Source organism: Drosophila erecta, unplaced genomic scaffold, assembly GCF_003286155.1.
Source record: "Drosophila erecta strain 14021-0224.00,06,07 unplaced genomic scaffold, DereRS2 tig00000092-arrow-pilon, whole genome shotgun sequence".
Classification (NCBI taxonomy): domain Eukaryota; kingdom Metazoa; phylum Arthropoda; class Insecta; order Diptera; family Drosophilidae; genus Drosophila; species Drosophila erecta.
The window spans coordinates 11,763,710-11,781,157 of record NW_020825207.1 but is presented as its reverse complement, the minus strand read 5'-3'; the positions used below and the strand labels follow the sequence as shown (position 1 = coordinate 11,781,157).

The following is a 17,448-nucleotide window of genomic DNA, read 5'->3' as shown; positions in this document are numbered from 1 at the left end:
AAATCGGAGTAAGAAAACGAGGTCGCGCCTGCGCCGAGTGACTTTAGAGGAGGGACAAAAACGGAACTTTGGGCTTAGCTCGACTATACTTCATTTTTACTTCTTTTGTTGTTTTTTTTGCTTTTGGCCAGGCACGTGATCGGCGCAGAGGCAGCTAATTGCTCTGTCTCAATTTTCAACTCTCGGCCTCATTGCATTTGGGCTTGGTCGTCGTGACTCATTTGCGAAATGAAACGGACTCCAGTCGAGCCGAACTCCGGCGAACGAACCTGGCATATGCTGCATGTCCAGCTCGCTTGACCCTCGGCCCGGCTTGGATGTGCCCCTTGTTCCACCAGTTTCCCCAGTTCCCCTGTGCCGACGGCTGCAGAGGATCGGGGGTTCAAGGGTTCAGAAGAGGTCCGAGGTCCGAGGTCCGGTTACGGTCATCGTCGGAGTCAGAGCGTTTGAGCACTCGTTTTGTTGCACTTTCAAAAGGTATAATCCATCTTATTCAACTAATATTCGTATGAAATGTAATAAAGCCTATGAATGTTCAGTAAGGGGAAGTTTAAAAAGTCACAAGATATTGTACACCTGATAGCTAGCACTTATGACTATGAGTCAACAGGACGTGACACTTTGCGTGATTGCAGGCCACTTCTACGAACGTGAGATAAAAGCTACCCTGGTTTGGAAGAGTATGACAGAGTTCGGTTTGAAAGTGAGTCCTCCCTCTATTATTTGAATTTAACCGTCAAGTCTTTATCGTTTTGGTGCTTTTATGTTTTCTGGCCAGCCAGCCTCGCGTTCTATTGTCGCTTTGTTCGGTTCGATGGTGTTTATGTGTCGAGTACTTGGAGTTGCTGCTTGCTGGATTGCGATGGAGGTTGGGCCAAAGTTGAACGAACCGCGGGCAACGAGTGGTTGTGGGTGCAGTGCCTCCCATGTGGACACCTTTGCAGCTCTGGATGTTGCCACTCTTATCGCCGCTCTGTGTGTTCATATAAAAACACAGAGGAGCGATAAGATATGATACTTTCTGAGCTGCAAAAGTTAAATATTATTTTAGTTTTATTTTAGAAATGATATCATTGCGTAAAGAGCAATGATAAAAAAAAATCAGTGGGATACAAATACTCGTATGTTACATGTTGAATGTGGAAAAAGAAACCCACTTGTTCGGTGGGAAGAATCCACGTCCAAACGTCCAAACAAACTCTGGCCTTATACGCAAAGCCAACTCTCAACTTTGGTCGAGACATCTCCATCCTCATTTGCATTTCATTTAAATTTTTCCTCCGCTTTGCTCTCAGGCAACATAATGAACTAATTTCTTAATTATTCGCGGGAAGTTTCGACAGGCAACTCGCAGCGATAATCATGCGATGGTAGAAAAGAAGAAAAGTTGGCCAAGCAATTTTTGCAAGCTTCTGTTTGGCTTGTGTAATTTACTCGAAAATGATTCAGCAAAACGCTTTCATCGCGAAATAGATCAAATTACCCAAATGGCGTTAACAATTAACGATGTTCAGGGGCAGAAAGTGGGAAATTCGAGCGTAATGCAGCCGCAGTAAATGCTCTACACCGATACAAAAAGTGGTAGCATATGGTATCAGTTACCAACTACCTTTTTATTCTTTTTTTGGGATTTCCAAGTACTATCAGAAGAGAAAATATGAAAGATAGAACAGGAATTTTACTAAGATTACTAAAATTATTACGCTGCTCGTGATATTTGTGTACATGTGCACCAAAACGCGGTTGCAAGACCCTTTCTCAGTCAGAGGTTGGCCCAAAGTGCGACTCCATGGCAACAAACAGCAAAGCGGATGACACCTGTTCCCTGTCTGAGCTCCCGGGGCTCTCAGGCCGATCCAGCGAGTTGTTTATCACGATAATGACGGGGCTGCTCGCAGTAACCCCGCGTTGACTTTGGCCCGAAAAGTGGATTGTAAAAAGTATAATTTGTTAGCGAGTTGCAAGTGCATTCGACTGTGTAAAACGGAGTCGCGTGAGGATGAGGCGTCCAGGGCTCGCCTCGCTCCGATGGGTTCTCATATTCCCGCGGCCTGGGAAAGCGGAGGAAGTCGCGTAATTGACCTTTTTCGGCTACACTTTCCATACCACAAAAATAGTTTCTTTCGGCTCCACTGTTTGCCTGTCAATGACGCTGCCACACCCACAGTACACATAGAGTACAGTTTAACAGCAATATTATGGTGATTTCCCACCGTGGGCTCAGCTACTCGATTTGCATAACAAAAAGTGGAAACAAGTAGCCAGCGAGTATCTAATAAAATGTGATATTATTCAGCATGTGGCCCCTGACCAACAATCCCAGCTAATTACAACCATATGTGGGCACCTTACGTGTGTGTGGATAGTGTAAACAATCTAAACAATCGGAATATCTATTTTGCTTTCTGTGCCGAGGGATGCGCTTCATTTCTGTTCTTTTTATGAGAGATTTGGCAAGGCAGCTGAGTGGCATTTTTGTTTACCCTAGGTGGAATCTTTAGAACGCTCATTATGCCTACATAATCACTCTCCAGCTCAAGCGATCCATTGAGGAATTTCCTTCCTTACATAGAACATTTTATAAATATATCTTAATCTCCTAATATTAATAACAAAGAGTTATACAAGTTTATATAACTCTTTTTGAAGTGATAGTATTTCACCCATTTTGTAAGTAAGGTTAGGCAATGTCTACTGTAGAACATTTACGTTTGAATTTCGAGTGTTTGTGTTTTCCGTCAAATTCCTCCTTATCCATTTGTTTTGTTTGAATTTCGCGCTTCATTTGTTTCAACAGAACGCACTCCCATGAACAACGATCTCTCTATTTTGTTTGCCTTGAATTTGAAACGTTGTTTGGGCATTGCTCGGAGTTTCCGGTTCGATGGGAGGCCCCTGGCGAAGTGATCTGCGGTCACAAAGGTTTCTAATTTGCCTAAAAGCCGTTTGAGGTAATTGAAATTAGTCTAACATGCGCCTGCGTCACGGAACCGCTAAAATGCGTGCCAATGGAAGTGGAGTGGGGCAGTCCACTGGCCACCGGAAATGCAGTGTCAGCCATTCCAAGTTTGGCCGCCGCTTTGAAGCCGCCTCTCAGCAACTTTAGATGGCTTTTTGTGACGGCACGTTCGCCTCCAAATTACCAGTGGCCATCGCACACAAACGGCGGACTTCAAAAGCACGAACTGCTACCGTAGAGCACATTTTCCATAGACAATTGCACTTTGAGGTAATCCCAGAACGGCCAAATGACCTCGTTCTGGGCATTAGTGCTGCGTAAAATGCAATTTACGCAGAAACGCCCGGCAGCGCAAGAAAAAGGTGCGAATGCAAAGCGGTCTATTGGCATAATGAAAAGCAGTAATAATGCAGCAGCAGCACCTTGAAGTTTTCCCAGCTGCACTTTGAGAAACTCTGCCAATGAATATCTCTATATGGTATATTCACCAAAAACTACCCATAGTGTAATTTACAAGGGATTAACATAAGCGAGTTCTGAACTATTTCTAAACGTGTTTTGGAACTTTATGGACTTCAAAACGTATAAAAATGCCTAGCGTTAAATCACTCTTTTCAGTCTGACAAGTTGGAACCTGGAGAGGATCCATTTGGGTTCTTATATAGTAAGCATGCTACTTACTTTGTAGGCCTTTCACAGAACCCATACGCACTGCGCCCGTTGCCTAAGTTGCGTTAAATCCAATTAATAATATTCAGCGCTTACCCATGTCGTTCCTGACCAACCTCATCATCGTCGCCAGTTGCAATGGCCACATCAGCCGAAACAATCGAGGAGCTTACCACAGCGAGCTGTAAGTGCAATCTGTGCAGTTGGGTGGCTTGAAGTTGGAATGGTGCACCTCAGATACATGGCGGTGCACAGCCAGGTAAATGGGGAATCAACCGCACGCATGTATCAACAGCCCCTGCATTTGGCCCTGTTGCACTTAAAATTCCCCAGTGACCGACTAATTTGTCAAATGCCCTGCTCCCGCCGGATTCCATGGGGGTTTACGAGTGTTTTCGTGTTACCATTGCCCAGCAATGACAAAGATTCCGGCTATTATCTTACGAAGCTGCTAAGCCATCCATGCCTCGAAGTGGTTTTTTATGACTAGTGCTAGGGGACGGCATCTGGATGCATTAGGAGCGGCCCTTTGGTGATAATTCTCACGATGTGTGGTCCGAGTTTTGGGCAATTGAAATATCCGCTCGCTGGACCTGTGAAATGAGTTATGGGCCGTAGTATGTTGCTCCACCGAATGCTTTATTAAGCCGCATGGCCGGCAGGCCTCCAACTGCGGTCGCATTTCCCTATCGAGTTACCCAAATTGCCCCACAAATGGAGGGGATTTTCCGCACTGTGGATCGCCCCCAACCTCCAAAGTGGGTCGCGAGCTGCACTTTCTACGGGCTGCACTTTTGGGCCTGCATTTCCTTAGCCGCAAGCCACTCAACTCGACACCGACACCCGTCACCCGTCACCTTTTTGCCCGTAAAACGAAACTTTTGTGTCAATGCCTTCTTCGCCGTTGCTTTTCGGTCGATTTATTGGTAAAGTCGACTGGCTGCTGCCGCTTTTTGTAGTTTTTCTCCTCTATTTGTTGTATTTTTCGTTGTCTCTGGCTTTAGCTTAAGTTGGCTTGGCCTGACCAGCCGCCGCCGACGACAGCAGCTCGTTGCTCCATTTCCACGCGGCTAGTCGAATTGTACATTTCATTTTCAATTGCTATTTGCCCGTACCACTATACTAAAACAGCAGAAAAACTCAGTAGAGATTGCCATTTCCCCTTTTTACAACTTAGCACCCTCTAATATCGAGGAAGATCATTGATCACACACGTTTTTCCGTAAGATATGTGCACATCTCTTAGATGCTTTCTTCACTTCCCGTATTTCATATATCAGAATCATTCTTGTGACACCTGAATTTCTCTGTAGAGTGTAGCTGCATTTCTCATTCATAAGTCTCAAAACTAAGGCGCATAGTTTCCATGAACATTTTTGCAGACTTCAGCTGTTAAGACATCGGACTTTTGTCTGCGCTGAACGTGCTTTTTGGTTGATCATCGGAGACGTTTCTGCTTAGGGAGCAAATTGTTTGTGAATAAGTAGTGAGTTTCGGAGATTTGAGGAAGCTCAACATTCGAGTGCGCCATTTATCAAACGATTGTCGGGAACAAACAAAAGATATCCACTATCTGGTGCATGCAGCATGCAATCTGCAAACAAGAATAGATATGTTGCCACAACCCGCTCGCCTGGAATGCCGAACTGAACAAAATGAATGCATTCAGTGGTGCAGACCCCATATTTCATGCGCTGCTCAGGGGCTTATCAATTTGGGATCGGATCCCATCGGATCTGAGCCCGAGCAATCCGAACTCGAGCATGCAGTTGTCATTGGGCACCGAACAATTCACCTTTGTCATGGCGCTGGGGGTTGTTCCTGTTCCCAGTGCACTTTCGATCGGAGTTCCATTTGGAGTCCCAGTTTGTGGTGTTCCTGCGCTGGATTTTGGCGGAGGAGAGGGTTGATTCTCGTCCCCCGCCATCGGACAGTTGTATTAGGGTCATATTTCACTTGTAGGGTTTCCAGCGAAGTTTCATTTTAATTTTATTGTTGTCGCTGTCCCCCATTCGAGTTTTGCCCTTTGTTTTGTTTGGTAGTTTTTGCTTTACTTTCCGGGACTACATTATGCCAACCACCACCGCCGATCCGAAAATGCCACCCTCCTGCGGTAAGATATGTATTTTAGTCATACCTTCTGCCACACCGCTCCTTCAGTCCAGTGGCATTTGTGGGTCTCGTGATTTGCTGTTTTCCTAGTTAAATGCAATATGTTTCACCCCGGGTCTCGCTAGTTGTCACCAAATATTATGACACTCCAAATGGATTTGTGGTCTATGAACAATATGTTCGATTTTGTGGGCTTGCAACCGATTAGATTGCCAGCGACTGATAGTTGGCAAAGTTTATGAGGGAATTAGGTGTAGTTTATGGGGTTATCCTTGAAAATATATTGCTGAATTTCGCTGATACATCAGCTTGGGTTGTTTGCCTTATTGTTTTGCCCACATCAGTTTCTGTTTGGACTGTTGTTTGGCCAGCGATTGTGCGAAGTCCAGTGCAGGTCTCAGTTTCAGCGAAAACGTGGCGAAACTAGTTTAAGACCATATTTTCTGCTTTGATTGCAATATTTTTCCAAAGTGTTTCCGCTTTCAACCATTTCAGCATGGAGACAAGGCACCTGCACAGAAACGACAAAGAAACCCAGACATGCAAAAGAATCGGCATGAGTCTGTGGTAGAGTGCAAATTTGCACACCTTGTTTGTTATTTTCTCTGCATTCCGAGAATCGCTTTTCGGTGGTTATGTCTTCCTCTAATCCCGGCCCTGTTATTTCTGCCACGAGTGTGTTGCCGATCCCTGCTGATCGCCACAAATCAGGCTGCAAGTACGTGCCGGGCATCGATGATCGGAAAGAATCGTCGGCCAACGGGCACGTCCAAATGGTCAGCATTTTATCGTCTTCTTTTCGAAATTTCCCTTTATGAGCGGCAGTCTCATTACTATGCATTCCGATTCTGAGTGGACTGAAGGAATCGCTGGAATCGGTGGCCAACTAATAAGCGTTTTAGCACAGAAGCCACGTACCGACTTCATAGAGTTATTAGTGCCGTACAAGGCGTCTTGGTGATAAGATGGCCAAGGGGAGCCGCTTGCGGTCGCCATATATCATGTAAGTGCATAAGTGCATATTCCGCCCAGATCCATTTTCCCATGACTTCTGGCAATGCCTGCTCATTGGAGGAGAACCGCCAGGGAAACCTCTTCTACTGGCGATGGTCAAACAGCTAAGCCACTGGGGTTCACTGCGGTATAATTGCCGGCGGATGAGGGAGGAATTAATTTGCAAAAAATTACAGATAACCTGGAATCCAGACAAATTTGCAAACAGCAAGTGTCAGAAGTGGGAAACGGGAGAAGATATGCTATAGTTATCTTTAGTCTAAAGACTCAAATGGCATTTGCATTAAGCAGGCTCTAGGGAAACGATAGAGAAATCTTCAAATGGAGTCTCCTTTCAAACTCAATAAATATTGAGTTGGATATGTTTGTCATGACAAGCTGCGCAGACAATGAGAAAAACATATTGGGCCAGTCAAATACTTTTAGAACAGTGAAACACGAACCCACTCTGGGATAAGAACTAGGAACTTCGAAACGACGATTACCCTGCCGACATACACTCACTTCCAGGGTGTAATGAACTGGGCATAATATCGGTGTTGGTAGCGATGCCCTCTTTAATAATTCAAATCAATGGAGTCCGTCTGTCTGGGCAGTCTGGTAATTGAAACTGTGATGAATAGCCAGCTAGTGTTAATAGGCATCTTGGCAGCCTTGCATTCGACTGTTCATCCGTGGACATTCCGCTCGTCGCCCCTCACTTCACTCCACTCCACTCCGTTCCACCATAATTAATCAAAGCGAGACCTTGGCAGCAGCATCTTCCCCATCAACAGGTAGTAAAACGCCAAGACGTGCCCCATCAATACGTATCCATCTGTGGCTGTCCTAGTATATGTATCTTTTTCTGTCTCTGTTTCTGCAGAAAGACGAGGGAGTTGTTCGCTTCGTGCGTGACAGAAAGAGTTGTGTTGAGTTGAGTAGATTTCGAGCTGAGTGGATTAAGTTCGATAATCTCGACTAAGAAGACTCAAAGATCTGCTGCGAAAATGTAAACGCTTGACTTCATGGCTAAGTTTCCCATTAGGAAATCCGAATATGCATAATAAAGATAATTTAGATCTCAGTTTATTATAAGCATTTTAGTTTAGTTTAATAAAAAGCATTTAGCAAGAGGCAAAAGCCTCTGGGTCAGTGGACAATTCTGTACCTGAAGAACCATCTTGCGTTAAGGAGTTCGAGTTGGGTTGCGAAGAAGTTTGAAGACTGGGAAATGGAACTTGAACTCAAAGAGAGACTCCTCGACCCGAGCAGCGAAAGAGAAGCCCTGGGAGAGACTTGAATCCAACAGATACACACCTCGATCGGAGCCGTTTCAGAAATACTGGTTTTTCCTCAAGCCAAGTTCGTAACGAAGATTTGCTTTCATTTTTCCGTTAAAGTCTGCCCAGGTATGGGTGAGTATCTGTGTATCTCGGTGCGGCTGGCGTTGGCGTCAAGGTGAGTTATCTCAGTACCTGTATCTGTATCTGAACGCGGGAACATTGGTATCTGCGTGTGAGTGTGGTGAGGTGAGCCCAGGTAGACAAGTCTTTGCTCTCTCATCTTGCCTTGGCTTGGGTTCTTCCGACCACTCCACCTTCCCGGGATTTTGTCGATGCCTTCTCCCCGCTATGTTAATCCACTGGCCAAACATCCCAGGGGCCATACACAACACAACACAATAACCCATACCATGCCATGCCAAAGAATCGGGCCCATACACACCTGAGGAGTGCGTTGGCAGCTGCAGCTGCGCAGGTAGCCAGAAGAGGTTATTTGATTACTCAACCATTTTACTTGCCGATTTTCGCCTGTTCTCTGCGCTTCCTCTGCATCTTTGGGCCTCGTCCCAGAGCCACATGTTGCCGGTGAAACCTCACGTCGGCATGTCCGGCACAAATTTTTGCTGCTCTTTTTTTCAGCTGGAACTTCAGGCTTAAGACGAAAATTGAAAAGACATCTGTCGTCGTCCGATCGATTTCATTTTTTCAGGCGGGCATTTCCGCAATGGGAACAATTTGATACCGAGAAATGCATGCTTTTTGTTTCTCCAAAGTGCTTCATACTTCGATACTTGAGGTATTTAATTGATTTGAAATTTGAATATTTGATGGACCCTCGACATCTATACATGTCGATCCCTTCGCATCTCTTGAAGCGAAAGGCACTTCAAGTTTCTTTTGACTTCGGTGGCTTTCAAAATGTTGATATGTTTGAAGAGTCAATTGAAATCGAATTTTCCTGGAATAAAACACTGCTGGGCTCAAAAACATACAAAGAAGTTTTGATTTATTTTGCCTGCACCACAGACAAGCACACCCAACTAGACATACCATTAATCTTCAGCTTGAAAGGACATCCAGACAGCAGCTGCAACACATTCATCTGGCCCAAAGTCGCATCTAACAGATATCCTCGGACGCCTTGACATATCAGCCATGCAAATCTTAATGAAGTGTTCTGCTGCAGCGATCCACACATAGATACAATTGCAGCTGCGGGGAACCAAACTGCACCTGCTGCAATGAATACACATTTTCTCGTCCACTCGCCCGCCATTTACAAATTGAACCGCTCCAATTTTGTTCATTGACTTGTGCCGCAATCGATTTTGTTCAAGCCGAATGAATCCAAAGGCAAGCGTAACCTACTTTCCGCTGATAAGATAATGACGCTTTTCCTCCGGTTACACTTCGCAGTGGCGCTCGCCGCCGCCTCAGTCAATGACTTACCATTTATATATAAGTGGCTATATACCCCCAGTATATGTAAGTTCGTCTAGCGCTAAGCAAACATAGCTTACTCGAGCACTTGTGTACATTTTCATTACTTCTAATAAAATCCAGGGAACGGGGCTCGCTGGCTGTCACCTCCAATCGAACATAGCGACTGACTTCCTTAAACGCTTATCTCGAACTTAAGTGATCAACACAGAGCGAAATGTATTCGATTTTATTATATTTTTTATTTTAACACAATTGTTGTGTGTTTGTGTGGCTCTTTCGTTTGTTGTAAATTACACACTTAATCAATATGTACTATATATAAATAAAGTATCTCAACTTTTCTATGATTGGTTTGCCTTGGCATGTAAAAAATGTGCCCTGCGGCTTAATTGAGTCTTAGTGTCTATGGGAAAAGACTTACAAAAATACATATCGCATTTATTTATTGAACATTTTCACTTACATATATGTCTCTATATTTATATATATATTATATCCCCTCTAATATAACATGGATATAGATGCACACGTGTTTCGTTCGCAATTACATAGGAAGAGTTGGGTCTCCCTCAATTCGATAAAAATTAGGTTAAACTGATTTATACATGTACTAGAAGACAACCCTAAGAACTTATACTGATATTGATAGGGTTTACGGCTCTAGATAAATTAAGATCGAAGAGTTAGCTTAGAAATACCGACTTGTCTTATCTAATGAATTTCCCCTTTGATTTTGTGTTCATTTCTTTTAGTTCGGAAGTTTCAACGAATGCTAATTAAAGATCTGTCTTGTTGGGGCCCTAATGCGATATGATTCCTCATACTAAGTTTTGTAATGCATTTTTAACTAACATATGTAGGCTATAAAATAAGCTAATAACTAGTGTTGGTATTTTGAAGTCTTATGCAACGAGAAATGCATACCGATTTCGGATTCGCTTCTAGGAATATTTCGTTTTCTAGACATTTTAATTTATATTTCGAGTGCATTGCTAACCCATTTGAATTTCCCTAAATGTGTGGAATCGAAGGATTAGCAGTTCTGCAGAAATTTGTGATTTGTTCGCAGTTGCTTGGCTACATTAGTGTTTGCTTTAGCTTAAATAGTTTGTTTACGTAAGATCAAGATCACTTTTTGCATTTACACAACAAAAAACAAAAACGTCTTCCCCAGGGCCCTTGCAATATTCCTCCATAAAAATATATATATATATATATAATATATAGTTACCCATATACGTGGGTATATACATATCTCTGAATCGACTTTGGCGCCGGCTAGGCCGACGCCTTGTCCCGACACTTTCAACATCCGTACAACTCTTAGTATATAAAAAGTCTTTTGCATTTCTACGTCATCATACCGCGGCTGGCGAAGATTCCTAGATGCGCCAGCCCTGGTCGTCGTCCACGTTGGAGTCGGTGTCTGAGGGCTCCTCGCCGTACATGTCGGCCAGTTTACGGAAGCGCGGTCCAAAGTTGGACAGGTAGTCGAAGTTGAGATCGCCGTCATCGGTGCAGGACGCCAGACTGGACAGGCTGCCATCGGAGTTGCCGTCACCCTCGTACGCGTAGTGCCGCACATCGTCCACGGTTGTGGCGCCCACATCCCGGTCGCAGTTCTCCTTCTTGTCGCCCAGGAAGTCGGCGATGTCGGGTATGTCGTTGGGGTCGCGCATGTTCCCCTGTAACGCATGAGGATCTTTGTATAGCTTCTCCTCGTAGAAGGGCTGGGTGCGCAGAACATTCAGGTCATAGTCCGTATCCCTCTCGCCGCCACCCTCGTCCTCGTAGTTGATGATCGTCTCGCGGATGTCGTCGATGTCCTTCTCGTGCCAGCCGTTCTTCTGCTTCTTCTGCACCACCACTGCCAACAGGATGATCAGCAGCAGCGCGAGACATACGATGATCGCGATGATGAAGTTTCTATCTATTCCAAAACTGAACGCCACGGCCACGGACTGCTGGCAGCCGCTGTCGATGTTTCGGAACACGGAGGGCATTCCCAAGTTGTAAGTCTGCTCGTTAATCGTCAGGTTGCGAATGCATCCGAAGAAGCCCTTCTGGTTTGGTACGTGCGTCCAATTGAGCTGCCGTCCCAGTTGCTCCAGGTCCACCGGAGTGCCGCCCAACTGCAGCGGTGCGTTCACATTGAGGAACTCATTGGGGCCGATGGGGGCGCCTAGTGTCTGGCAGGTGGACAGCCGGCAATTGTCCACAGTCATCTCAATACTGGTACGCTGCAGGATAATGTCCAGTTGGTAGGTGCGATCAGCCACCATCTTGATGTGCTGATGGCGGATGCGGATGGCACCCGATCCGTAGTCCACAGTCAGCACCGGATAGCCATTGTCCAACTCCAAAGCTAGGAAATCAGAGATGGCCAGCAGCGGATTGAAGTTTAGTGGTCCCAAGTACATGATCAGGCCCTGGTCGATCTGGGGCGTGATCTCCAGGCTAATCTTGGTGTTGTTGCAGGCGGCAATTGGTTCGTAGAATGCATATCCAGAGCCGTAGAATGCCACGGAGACGAGTTCGCAGTGGGGTCCGGTGAATCCGTCTATGCAGTCACACACGTCGTTCTCCCCGTACCGCGGAGATCCTCCGTTCAGACAGCGCCTCATTAATGGAGCCTCGCAAACGCATTGCGCTTGAACGAAGGCATTCACGCCCACAAACGATGTTGTATTCGAGTATATCATGTAAGGCACCGAGCTCTTGTGCAGCTCATTGGTGCAGGATTCCTCGCACTTGAACTTCTCAATCAGACACTCGTCAATGTTCACCATCAGCATCTGCAGATCTAGTTCGTTCTCCAAATGCTGCTGATTTTGGGCCACTATTCCATTTAGTTTCTCCGGAGCATAGTAGGGTGAGCCGTGGGCGGAGAAGCGCACATCGAGCGTATGATTCTCGTTTTGGAGCACAGTGAACACGTCCACGTTGGATACCGACGTATTAAAAAGCTTGGACAGCGAGAGCTGCAGCCGATCCTTTAGGGAAAGGGCATCTGGTGACTGGAAGTCGCGCGGCACACTGATAAACTCCTCCTTGGTTACGTTGATGAATCGGATGCTGCCGCTCTTGTCCACCGCCTCCTCGGGGAGCTCTCGGACCACCACGGTGACATAAGCATCTACGGAGTGACGGGGCACGAACATGGAATCCTCGGTCACTACGAACGACAGGTCGTACTCTCCCTCGGCGGTGTGAACCAGCATGGTGATCATTCCTGTGCTTGGATTAAGCCTGAACTGATCGTGCGGAAGATCCTTCCATTCAAAGTACTTGTCATCCAAATCCCAGTCATCCAGGTCATCTACGAACACGCGACCAATATCGGTTTCCGGCGCTTCTCCCTTGTAATTGTAAATGAAGATGCGCGACGATCCCTCGCTCATGGCATTGTCGTTAACATCGCCGATTACCAAGTGCAGAATGCTCACGGCACTCTGTCGCGGAACGCCAGAATCACTTATGCGGATGGGGATGAAGTACTCCTTTTGGGCCTCCCGATCGAACTGGACGTTGGCGTGCAAATAGTCGCCATCCATGCTGAACTTGGTCTTGATGTCCGGTGTGGCTTCGCTGTCGATGCCGAAGGTGAAGTTACCTGCCCCCGGAGTATCGTCGTAGTCGTTGGCCTGTAGCTGCACAACATGGCCGGGATTGCGGTTCTCCGTCCAGTAGACAGGCATTTCGTTGATCAGGAAGGGAGCGTTGTCGTTTATGTCCTTCAACGTGACAGTGACCTCTTTCACTGTGCTGACCGTGGTTCCTACTCCATCCTCATCATTGGCCTTGATCAGAACCTGCCAGTTCTTGTGACCATTGGGCGGATCGCGGTCCAGCGTCTTGACCAAACGCAGGCAGCCACTGTTGTCAATGGTCCACCGATTTCCATCGTTCTGGTGAATCGAATAGACGATATGCTGATCTGCGTTGCGATCCTTGATGTCCGGATCGTAGGCTTCGACCGTGAGGATGCAGTCGTCGTATGTGGTCTCCTCCAGGATAGTGACGCTGTAGTCCTTCTTGAAAACCGGTGGGTTGTCGTTCACGTCTTCAATTTTGATAACCACCGTGGTGTAGTCGTCGTAGATTCCATCAAAGGCACGCACCTTCAGCTCGTACTCCGTGATTGTTTCGTAGTCCAACTTCTGGTTGACCGTGATTTTGCCAGTCTTGAGGCCGATCTTGAAGGCATCACCCACGTTACCACTTTCAATGCTGTACAGGATCTGAGATGCGTTGTCCTCGTCCTCGGCCTTTACCTCAATTACTTCGGTATTGGTATTGGCATCCTCGAGCAGCCTTTCCGCCAGATATTTGTCCTGCTGGAAGTGCGGCTTGTGGTCGTTCTTGTCACCAATGGAGATGCGGAATACTTGGTGGCCACGGTTCGGCTCGCCATTGTCAAACAGACTCGATGGCGAATTGTCGCTGGCAATAACCTTTACGTTGTAGAAATCGCGCTCCTCGCGATCGAATGTGGTCAGGGCGGTAATGTTGCCCGTATTAGGGTCGATGGTGAAGTACTCCCGATTGTCGGCCAGCTCAAAGGACACAATATTATTGGCCGAGGTGCCGTCCATGTCGAAGGCACGCACCTGCATAACTGGCGTGCCGGGTGGCTCGTTCTCCAGGATAGTGCCCGATTTAACCTCAGTGTAGTAGGGGATATTATCGTTGACATCCTCCACCTGAATCTTGATCTGATGTTCTGTGCCCAGTTCGTGTGTATTTCGCACAATCATGGTGAGGGTGTAGTCCGTGATGGCCTCGTAGTCCAGGGTCTTGCCCAGGCTAATGGTCACCTCATTGCCGATCTGATTGAACACGAATGTGTTCTTGCTGTTTGTCTGCTCTGTGCGACCGGTGTTCAATTCGAAGATGACCTCCGGCTTGTCCGGCATATTGGAAACTGCTCGTAATGTGGCGATCGGATGTGTAAAGTTCTTAAGATTCTCCTTCAGGTAAATGGGTGTATCGATGGGATTTACGAATGATGGCGGCTTAATTGAGGACTCCACCACCCGGATGCGAACTTCGATCTGCGCATCCTGCGGCGGATCTGGAACTACGTTATATGCCCGCACAATTATCGCGTACGATTGGCCGGGTCGCTTGTCAATCGATCGTTTCAGGTAGATAATGCCCGACTCCTTGTCAATCTTGAAGTACTGGAAGTCGCGCTCCCGCAGAATCTCGTACTCGACCAGACTGTTGTTACCATCGTCGAAGTCACTGGCGCTGATAGTCATCACCACCGCGTCGGGCTGCAAATAAAAGGTAAAGATAAAGCCACAGATACTTGGAGGTTTCTGGTTTCCTTCCGTTAACACAACTTTCCTGCAAGTTTGCCCAAACCAGCAGCAAGCACATGACCCCGCTCTAGTTTCCTTAACCTCCTTTTTCTGAATGCTACCTGGGCAAGGGCCTAATTAGAACTGAAACCTTTTCGCAGAAATTTCTCTGCTGACAAAGCTTTGCTAAATATAACAGCGTTTGTTGTGGATATGAAGAGGAAATCGAGGAAAATAACACATACTTGTACATATAAGCCAGATAACTATCTGCAGTACAATCCGTTAACTACGTAGAAAAAGACTTTCCGATGCCGAATACAGTCAAATCCATATTATTTATGAAAATGTATAAATACTATATTTAATCTGCGAAAACTAAACTAAACAAATGAATTACCTAAAATATTTATATCTCTCTTTCGGTACAAAGTTATTGTCTTGGTAAAACTACTGCACGCTAACACAAGTACTTAGCTAAACTTAGTTTTCTACCACTGTTTGTGGTACAAGTTTTTCTGGTCGCAAACATGGAAATGGCGTAAAAGAAAAGGCGTTGGAAAGGGTTTCAAGGTTTTCAGTATCGAACCGGGCGAGCAATGAACCCAAAACCCGTCTCCAAGTGGTCGCCCTCCTACGCCAAGCGAAAACTAGTTCCGCCCAAGAAGATGTTCGCCCATGAACTGGCCAAGTGTTTAATTAACACTGTAGGACGTGGGACAGTGGGTGTTTCAGTCTGTTGGGATGACCAGGTGGGCGAGGGGCAAATCTTGTGGTGCCATTGATCCACAAATTTCAGTGGTCAGAAAAATTTAAAACTTCAATAACAAACAGCCTAGTAGCGCACATTGATGCCATTTTCTATTTCTTTAGGGTCTCCTTGATAACTATTACAGGATGTGCAACATAAATCCAACTTTTCTATTAGCTAACTGATAATATACTTGCATTTAACAAAAAAAATGTAAATTAATGTTAATGGGTTTTTGGTTGAAAGACATTTCTAATACACTCCAGTGAAAAAAAAACTATAAATCGAGTTTTAGTAACAATTAAGTTAGGTACATGAGGGGTACGACAGAAAGAATGGCATCACTCTAGTGCTGATTCACCAGCTTGGCCAAACCGCAGTAATCCGGGGTCCGCGAGTTTGGCAAGCGGTGGTGAATAGAGTGGGCAGACTTTGACTCAGTGGGCCAGGAAACTCACCTGGGCATTTTCCGACATGGACTCGTCATAGCGCGCCTTGTTGAAGGCGGGTGCATTGTCGTTGATGTCCTCGATGGTAACGTTGAAGGTGCAAACGTCGTCCAGGGGGGGCAGACCATTATCCGTGGCCTGGACGGTGACGAAGACGAACTTCTCGTGGATCGGCTCGTCGCGATCGAAGGTGTGCGTGGTGAAGATGACGCCCGTGCTGGGATTAATGAAGAACTTGGGCCGCTCGAACGGCGACTGGACGAGGCTGTAACGAATGACCTGGTCGGGATCGGGGTCGACGGCCTCGACGGTGAGCACGTAGGTGTTCTCCGGCTGCTCCTCCTTAACTTTTGGAGCGTATCCGGCGCAGTTCTTGAAGGCGGGCTTGCGATTGTCGCCGGAGAAGTTCTTGTCCAGCAACGAGTGCAGTGCGAGGGCGGGTGACAGAAGGCTGATGGCCACAAGGACGCCCAGGAGGAGTCTCGCGGGGATTAGTCGCCTGCCGAGGTCGCGACATTTTCGCTTGTGCTGCTGGTGCGTCTGTTGCTGGGCGGGATTTAGGTGGCCGGCCTGCTGGGTCGGCGTCATGTTGATGCAGTGGTGGCTTCTGGACATTCGCTGGACACTGGTGGACATACTCTCTAGCGGCGATCCGCCATCGCAGACTCTCTTTGTTTCAACCGCAACACTTTTGAGCACTTCTTTGTAAATCACCCAGTATTATTTCACTCACACACACCTTTTACTTTTGTTTGTGTTGCCCACATCTACTTCTACTTCCACTTCTTTTCTATTCTATTCTATTTGCACTCTTCTTCTTGTTGCGTTTCTCTCAGTGTTCCGTTTGTTTGGACTGCATTTTCATGGCAACCGCTCAATAATTATCAATCGAATTCGTACAGTGCGCGCCCTGATTGTAAACTGACTGATTCCGATTTCGGTGCAGCTGCTCTGCCTGATATTTCGTTCACTTTTATCTTTCACTCGTCCCCTTTGGCACTCTCTTTCTCCGTATCTGTTGCCCTCTCTCTTTCGCTCCGCAAACAGGTAAGACCAGGTAAAAAAGTAGTTACACGCACACTGCCAAGCGCGCGCATTTGTGTGCGTGTGGTTCGGTCCGCCGCGTTGGTACGTGTGTTACCAACGACTTTTGGTAAAAAGGCACTTCTCGATGGTATATCGTTGTGAACTTGTACACTTTGGCGAATTATTTTAAATAAAAAGATCGCAAAACGTATTTTCCTTCACTTTGATCGCCTTTATTGTCGGCTTGCAACGAAACTGCGAAGGCACACCGATTTTGAAACTGCGATCGACGCGCGAGACAACCGCCCAATTCAAAAGCAAAAACACAATGCAACAACATCGAGCGGCGTTGGAGATGTGACACACCATCGATTATTGGGTTATCGATAAATATCGATTAACTTCCTCGAATCTCCTGTTTAATCGATACTATAACCTATCCACACTTTTTCAA

At 46.3% G+C, this 17,448-nt stretch overlaps 1 protein-coding gene across 1 annotated transcript; it reads right to left on the bottom strand.

Annotated features, from left to right (window-relative positions):
* Nucleotides 1-10,555: 10,555 nt before the first annotated feature.
* Nucleotides 10,556-17,364, bottom strand: LOC6547738 (DE-cadherin). Its single transcript, XM_001974956.3, has 2 exons — nucleotides 15,978-17,364; nucleotides 10,556-14,741 (listed from the first exon to the last, which is right to left on the bottom strand). Exons 1-2 carry the CDS (start codon nucleotides 16,602-16,604, stop codon nucleotides 10,845-10,847), a joined length of 4,524 nt encoding a protein of 1,507 aa, XP_001974992.1. The 5' UTR covers nucleotides 16,605-17,364; the 3' UTR covers nucleotides 10,556-10,844.
* Between the last annotated feature and the right edge of the window lie 84 nt (nucleotides 17,365-17,448).